At 45.0% G+C, this 7,826-nt stretch overlaps 1 protein-coding gene across 2 annotated transcripts in view; it reads right to left on the bottom strand.

The window, feature by feature from the left end:
- Window positions 1–1,714: 1,714 nt before the first annotated feature.
- Kdm3b (lysine demethylase 3B) overlaps window positions 1,715–7,826 on the bottom strand; it is a 56,728-nt gene continuing 50,616 nt past the window's right edge. For both annotated transcript variants that reach the window (XM_031365326.1, XM_031365325.1), the window contains exons 22-24: window positions 7,254–7,430; window positions 6,325–6,459; window positions 1,715–3,128 (exon numbers count right to left, since the gene is read on the bottom strand). In XM_031365326.1, coding sequence (XP_031221186.1) covers window positions 3,048–3,128; window positions 6,325–6,459; window positions 7,254–7,430 — 393 coding nt within the window. In that variant the 3' untranslated portion in view covers window positions 1,715–3,047. The remainder of the gene's footprint in view (window positions 3,129–6,324; window positions 6,460–7,253; window positions 7,431–7,826) is intronic.

Genomic DNA, 7,826 nt, shown 5'->3' with positions numbered 1-7,826 from the left:
GCGGTGTCGGCGCGCCCCTCCAGCACCTGCTGTGCCTGGGCATGCGCTTTTCACCCTCGGTGCCTAGCCTTCCTCTAAATCGCCTCTTCACTTCAAGCTGGAGGCCAGAGTCCTGGCGGGGTTCCCTTTTGGTTCCATCCTTTGACATCAGCTTCGGCCCACCTCCCGCCCTGGCCACATCAGGTTGAAGGTTAAATATCCCACGAGGAGTAAGGGCTGCTTTGCTTAATTGTGAGTAGGCCCTGTACTTAGAGCTTCACTGTTTCATTGAATCCTCACAAATACCCTATAAGGTAGAAGTTATAATTATCCTCATCCTGAAGATGGGGTTTATTGGTTTCACTACTATGTTGATGGCTACAAAACCACTAAACCATACTTATTAGGCTACATCCTCCAAACACTGTCAAATTCTCCTCCCCAATATAGGCTCCTTAAAGGATGTCCACCTGGACTCCTGAGGCCAGGCTCGGCTGCACCTGTCCACTCCAGCCTTCATCAAGAACTGCCAATTCCCAGTTTAAAAGGATGGTTTGATCCGACTTTTGGTGGTAAAGTGTGTGTGTAGTTTAGGGAGATGTGAAGTTTAATTTAATATGGGGATGGGGGGGGATAGGAGAGAGGAGTGGGTCTCAAGTCAGTGAAAAGTCCAGAGACCTCAGTTTCACCCCCAGCAAGTGCCACTGGTAGTGGCTGTCCTAATTCTGAAGACATTTATATCCAGAATGTAGGCTAGCCTGCCTCCTGATTTTCACCAAAGCAGCCACACTCCAAAGCATCCCTCCTCCACTGTCCTCCTTCTCTGTCCCATTTTAAAGCTGCTGTATCCTGGGCCTTTATGTTGAGGTATAATCCAAAAGGTGACCACACTGCTAAACTGTTACACCAGGCTGAAAGCACATGCTCACAACTCTGTATTTCAAAGAGTTATGATCATATTCAAACCCAGCATCCTTGAAAAACACAAATGGTCTATTTCTACCCTGGTAACTATGTTTCCAGGCTCTAATGCTTTAGGTGTTTTCAAACATTTCGGAGAAGCACGCCTCTATGACCCCTCCTGCTTTTCTAATTCCCTTCCCAAAAGGCCTCTTTAAATCAGAATGTAGTCTGTCCTTACCCAGCAAGAACACTTTAATTTTGCTTAATAAACAAAACCAAATTGGGTATGTCCATCATTTCTTTTTGTTGTTGTTGTTGTTTTGGTTTTTCGAGACAGGGTTTCTCTGTATAGCTCTGGCTGTCCCGGAATTCACTCTGTAGACCAGGCTGGCCTTGAACTCAGAAATCCACCTGCCTCTGCCTCCCAAGTGCTGGGATTAAAGGCATGCGCCACCACTGCCCATCCTGTCCATCATTTCTAAAGCAACCTAGGACTACATACTTTAAGGCAGGCTAACTGCATGCCTCACAGCCTGGGCTGCAGCTCTGTCCAGGCTGCACATTCGGGCAGGTTGCCCTCACCCTGCTCCTAGAAGGATTCCACTCACTCCGCTTTGTTCACTGAGCATAAACTGTGGGGAAGCCCTTTGTCTACTCACCAGCTTACATGGTTCCTTCCCCACTGCCTGTCTTTCTCCCAACTGAGCACAATTCAAAGAGCAAAGAGCAATGACCAGATGATCAGAAAACCTGAACCCAACTCCCATCTCTTACGCCTAGTGTGGTCTTGACTTTAGAATGTTGGTAGAGAAAGAATTTTGTCTACTCCAAACAGATTTGTTAGATTTTTTAATAAGAACATGGAAATCCCAATCAGCCCTTCAATAAAATTAAAATACAGAAAGTGAAATTAAAAGTATTCTACAATAAATGACTTTTATTAAAAAAAAAAGAAAGAAAGTAACTGTGAACATATAAACAAGGCTGCAGGGTGGTACACCTGGAAAGACACATTTCCCAATGTACCGATGGGCCAATGAATTCCATCATTTCCAAGTAAATCCTTAATAAAAACTCCACTGAGTTGGAAAGTTTTGCTGAAAATATTCTAGACAAAACTCCAAAAAACAAAAGCAAAACTTCTTTATATTGGAGATCAAACTTTCCACCCCATTTGGACACATATGAAGAGTCCCAAGGGAACGCTGGTAACCGGTGACACAGCTCCTGGGGTCAGCAGTGCACGCAGGGAACACTCCGCAGCTCAGACATGACGCAGTTCTTTCTCAGACGACTGCTCCCTCAAGATAAGACTGAGAAGGACGGGGAGAAACTAAAAAAATTCTAATAAAAAGCCAATTCTTTTAAATTACGCTTTGGCTGATTTTGTGCTATACGGGGCAGCTGATTTCTAAAAATCATATTTCTTTTCAAAGAGTTTTATCGAAAGGAAGACTAAATGTAATGTGCCTTTCCTCATAGTCCAGGAAAACAACTGTGTTATTTCAAAAGTTCTAAAAATATCTACTTTCATGAAATAGTAACTATTTCACTACAAACCTATTTTTCACTAAATACACACGTTTCCTAATCCTGGAGCCTCCTGGGAAAAAGCAGTGGGCTCTCCCTGGGTCCTGAAGACTCCAGTGTTCATGGAGAGTACGGGAAGAGCTGCACCCCCATCTCCTAGGATGGGCCAGGTCAGAGGTCATGTGTGGAGACAGTACCAGACTTCCACCAGGCACAGTAAGCCATCATCTTCCATTACCAGTTATGACTTGCTCTGCCTCCAAACACATTCCTAGTTAGCTAGGCACAAGAGGAACAGAAAAGGAAGGTGTGCCCACATTCCTGGTTTCCATGGTCTCAAACCAGGAGAATGTGCAGGAGAGCCCAGCGATGTTCAAGCAACCTGGATTCCCAAAAGGCCACTGGATGGGAATGTGGCACCCTCGGCTTCGAGTCTGAAACTGTGTGTGTGAACAGTGCGACTTTCTTGTGTCAACCTTCAGTGTTGAGGCAGCATAGAAAGAGAGGCTGGAGAGTTTGTAATACTGACCACACTGGCTTGGGGAAGGGCCTCTGCTCCTGCAGAGAACCCTGCCGTTCCCTGGTAAGTGATGTGAAAGGCCTGCTTGACAGGAGAGCCGGAAGTTCCCCATGCTTTAAGACCTTGCCAGTTTGGATTCGTGGGCCTTGAGAGTGCCAACAGCATCTTTCACTGCGTGGTATATGATGTTCTTCACCTGGAGAGCAATCAGCACTGTCAGTTCACGGCAGCTCACAGATGCGCATCTAAGTCCTACAGCAATAAGCTTATTAAAAAGCTACCGGGGACGCCAGTAGGAACTGTGTGCTTCCTAAGCCACTCCCACAATGAAGTACAAGTAGTTCAGGGTGTGAAGTCCTCACTCAAAAACGGTGAAATCACTGGGAGGTCGTCACACAGCCATCGTTACCCTGTCCTCACTAGGTGCTGGACAGCACTACTAAGGTATTATGTGGAGTATCAGTTAATCTTTGCCATGATCCTATGAAGTACATTTTATCATGAATCTTGTTGACAGACAAGACCATGAGGAACATCAAGTTCCAGGAAACTGAAGCTGGGCCCGGTGGCACTTGTCTATAATCTCAATGACAGCCTGGAGTGAACAAGACCTCAGAGCAATAGTCAGTGGGAGTGGACAAGACCTCAGAGCAATAGTCAGTCTTCCTTCCACCTCGTGGTTTCCAGGGATTAGAGCCATCTTGCCAGCTCCTCCTCCCCCTTACTACTTAGCCAAGGCTGGCCTCTGAGTTCTTTGACCCTTCGGATTTAGTTTCTCAAGCAGTGGGATTATAAGAATGTGCCACCAGGTCCAGAGTCTATGTGTTTTTTCTAATTTATTTTGCATGTGATGTTGGAAGAAGTTATTAAAATAAGGTGACAGGCTAAAGACACCTTTTAAAAGGGCCAACTAGACTATTTTCTAGGGAGAGAAAGAGCGGTGGGACAAAAAGGCAGGACACTGGTGCTGTAATAATGCTGCTGTTGTAGACTGGATGTGCATGTGTACTGTATACATATGGCACTTTATTTCACAAAAACAGGAGGCTCTTTGAAGGCACACAAGATGTCTTACACTTCTACTGATCCTTCTCTATTAACAAAAATACACTGTGTGCTATCATATTTGTGCTAGGGAAAGTTGTCAATGAGACAAAGCTCAATTAAGCTTACTTTAACAGGGGTAGCAACAAATAAGTCAAAGAATGCAGCCTGTCAGATGGAGAAGTCGGTGCAGAAAGAGCCAGCGACCAGCAGGACCTGGAACAGCAGCAGAGGCCATGCTGATGCTGCTGTCTTACTGTCTTAGAATACATTTATGTAGTGTATGTGCACACGGAGTACCACAGGACACATGGAGCAGTCAGAAGATAACCTCTGGGAGCTGGCTCCCTCCTTCACCACATGGGTCCCAGGAATTGGACTCAGGTCATCAGGCCTGGCAACTAGTGCCAGTACTTGCTGAGCCATCTTGCTGACCCCCCAATACTATTATTTTATTTATTTATTATTTTTTAAGATTCTTATTGTATTGCATGTCTGCATGTCTACCATACATGGGCCAGTGCTTGCAGAGGCCGGGGGAAGGCATCAAATCTCCTGGACCTGTAGTTAACAGGCAATTGTAAACCCCGGTAACCAAATCCAGGTTCTTTGCAGCAACAGCATGTTGGTTTTGTTGTTTTTCGAGACAGGGTTTCTCTGTGTAGCCCTGGCTGTTTTGAAACTCACTCTGTATGCCAGGCTGGCCTCAAACTCAGAAATCCACCTGCCTCTGCCTCCCAAGTGCTGGAATTAAATGTTTGTGCCACCACTGCATGGCTAGCATGTGTTCTTAACCTGAGCCATCTCTGCAGCCCCAGACACTATAAAATAAAAGGAAGTAAAGGGATGAAGAGCTGGCTCAGTGGTTAAGAGCCCTGGATACTTTTCCAAAGGACCTGGGTTCAATTCCCATCACCCACATGACAGCTCACAACTGTCTATAATTCAGTTCCCTTGTCAAGTTCCAAGGGATCCGGCACCCTCATACACACATACAAGCAGGCAGAACACCAATATACATGAAATAAAAATAAATCAATCATTTACAGAAAGAGTAAAAAGGCAGGCTACAGTGGAGACCTGAAAGAGGTGAGGAGGAAATAAGTACATTTATATTGCTTCTATATTAATATGATCATACTTTGTATAAAAATATCTATCTACACCAATCTGCAGACTAAGGAGCGTGTTGCCCGAGGCCCTATACAGGGCCAAGTTCAAGTTTCTGACCAGCAGACGATACCCTATTCAAAGTGTGGCTTCACCAAGTTTAATGCAGATGAGCCTGAGGAAGTGGTAGCTGACAAGCCGCTCACTCCAAAGGCTGGAAGGTCAAACACTCCCCAGCAATGGTCCCCAGACAAGTGCAGGGCTGCCGCCTGTGGAGCCTTCCACTGTAATGAATGAGGAATACCTTTATCCCACCAATGATGCCTACTAATAAACCTCATATCCAATAAAAATAGAACTTTTTGACTAAGCTGGACCTGCCAGTACAGGGTTTGATAGTTCAAGCTACTCCTGAACCTGAAGTAGGAGGATTACAAGTTCTAAGTTAGCTTGGGCTACAGAAAGTGCAAGGCCAGTCTGGGTAATTTAGCAAGAACTTGTCTTGAATTTAGTCTGATGTAGCTCCATAGCAGAGTGCCTGTCTACCATGTAGACAGTCGCATATTCAGGCCCCAGCACTGTTAAAAAAAAAAAACAAACAGGCCGGGCGGTGGTGGCGCACGCCTTTAATCCCAGCACTTGGGAGACAGAGGCAGGCGGATTTCTGAGTTCGAGGCCAGCCTGGTCTACAGAGTGAGTTCCAGGACAGCCAGGGCTATACAGAGAAACCCTGTCTCAAAAAACCAAAGAAAAAAAAAAAAAAACCAAAAACAAACAAACAAACAGGCATCCTCCTTCCCAAATAAAAGCCTCCTACAGTATTGCCCTCAGCAATGTTAGTCTATTTGTTATCAATACTAAAATACCCAAGGACAGAGAAATGGAGTCATTAAATTGGACATGGTAGACCCTTACATAGAAACAACACTCAAGTAGCCCAGGTTGGCTTGGAATTTGTGATACTTACCCTGCTTCGGCTGGGTTATAGGCATCAACTGGGATGCTAAGAAGAGCTAGAAATAGGAGGGTTAGGAGTTCAAGGCTAGCCTGGGCTACTTGAGACATCTGTTTCAAAACCAAATCAACACACCAAACTCAAAACCCCCACAACCTAAATGTGGTTAGGTGTGTCTTCCTGAAAGGAAGCCTTTAGATACCAGACAGTTTTCCAGAGTCCTTTCTCTACCAGACAGACCTAGGAGGGGACTGTGAATGTTAGACGGAGAGCCACTGCTTACCTGTAGCTTATCTTCATGATTGGTGTGAGTGTTGGAGAGATGCCTGAACTCCTGAGTCAGGCGGAAACAGTGCTTCACGTGCTCTGGAGATACAAAGTCTTCTGCTACCTTTATGCAGCTGTACAGATTGTGAACCTGGGACGAGCAAATGCAGACCAGAGTAAAGCAAACAATCTGCTCTTTTTGCCTCCTTCCTTTCCTTTCTTCCTCCATTTCCTTTTTCTTTTTCCTTTTCTTCTTTTTTTGGTGAGACTTGTTATGTCTCCCACACTGGTTTTTAACTCCTAGGTTTAAGCAATCTTCTTGTCTACAGCACATGCCATTGTGTTCTGTTAATACTATAAAAACACAAGTATAAGTTTAAAAACAAGGGCTAGAAGGTCTGGAGAGATGGCTCAGAGGTTAAGAATACTAAATGTTTTCCCAGAGGTTCTGGCTTCAATCCCCAGCAACCACTTGGTGGCTCATAACCCTCTATCATGAGATCTGCTGCCCTCTTCTGACATAGAGACATACATGTAGGCAGAATACTGTATACATAATTAATAAATCTTTAAAATAAGGGGGGTGGGGAGCCTGGTAAAATGGAGATGGCTTGGCAGGTATATGTGCTTGCCACCAAACCTGGTAGTCTGAGCTTGACAGATACACAGAACACAATGGTGGAAGGAGACCATCCAACTACCATAAACTCTGATCTAACACACACACTCTTAAACACACACAATGTTTAAAAGGCTAGGTGTGACAGCACACAGCTTTATTCCCAGTACTAACAAGCCAGGAACAGGCTGATCTCTATGAATTTGAAGCTTGCCTGGTCTCAAAAAAGTAGGTATTAGATCCTGTCATTTATAACAAAATTAGAAAGAAAAATGAAACATCAAAGTCCATGGAGCTGTGGAGCCAGCCTGGACGGCACAACCAACCTGGTGTGGGGCTCCAGCAGGGATGAAGACAGCGTCACCCAGGAACTGCACAATGGCCCAGCCTTGCACACCATACTCTTCAAAGAGTCGCTTTCGGAGGATCTGGTCCAGATACCAACTTTGGTCATGAATTGGGTCATGATCTGGAGGGTTCTCTTGGCCTTGCTCTTCTCCAACCTGAAATCACGATCATGATCCAAAAATGGAAGAATTAAGAGAGTAGCCTTTCCATACCCACTTTCTATAGTTTCATTTATACACAGGCTATTGTGCTCTAAACACACTAGAAAAGTTCAGAAAGAAGCCAACACTTTAAGATTGTGTGGCACTATTATGATGGTGTGGAAGACTCACTGTCCAGCTAGACATGTGTCATCCTTACCTTAGAACAGCTGTCCTTCAGGCCCCAGCATTTAGTCACCTAATAGCTGTTCTAGTTAAGACAGGGACCAAAGTTTCAAAGAGCACTTATTCAAGTACCCTGATTGATGACTCCAATGGACAAAAGCATGATGCAAATCAAAAGCTTTGTGAGCCAGGTGAGGTAGAATACACTGGGGGGGGGGGGGGGGG

The sequence above is a fragment of the Mastomys coucha genome, unplaced genomic scaffold, assembly GCF_008632895.1.
Source record: "Mastomys coucha isolate ucsf_1 unplaced genomic scaffold, UCSF_Mcou_1 pScaffold13, whole genome shotgun sequence".
NCBI classification, from domain to species: Eukaryota; Metazoa; Chordata; class Mammalia; order Rodentia; family Muridae; genus Mastomys; species Mastomys coucha.
This window is presented reverse-complemented; position numbering and strand designations above follow the sequence as displayed.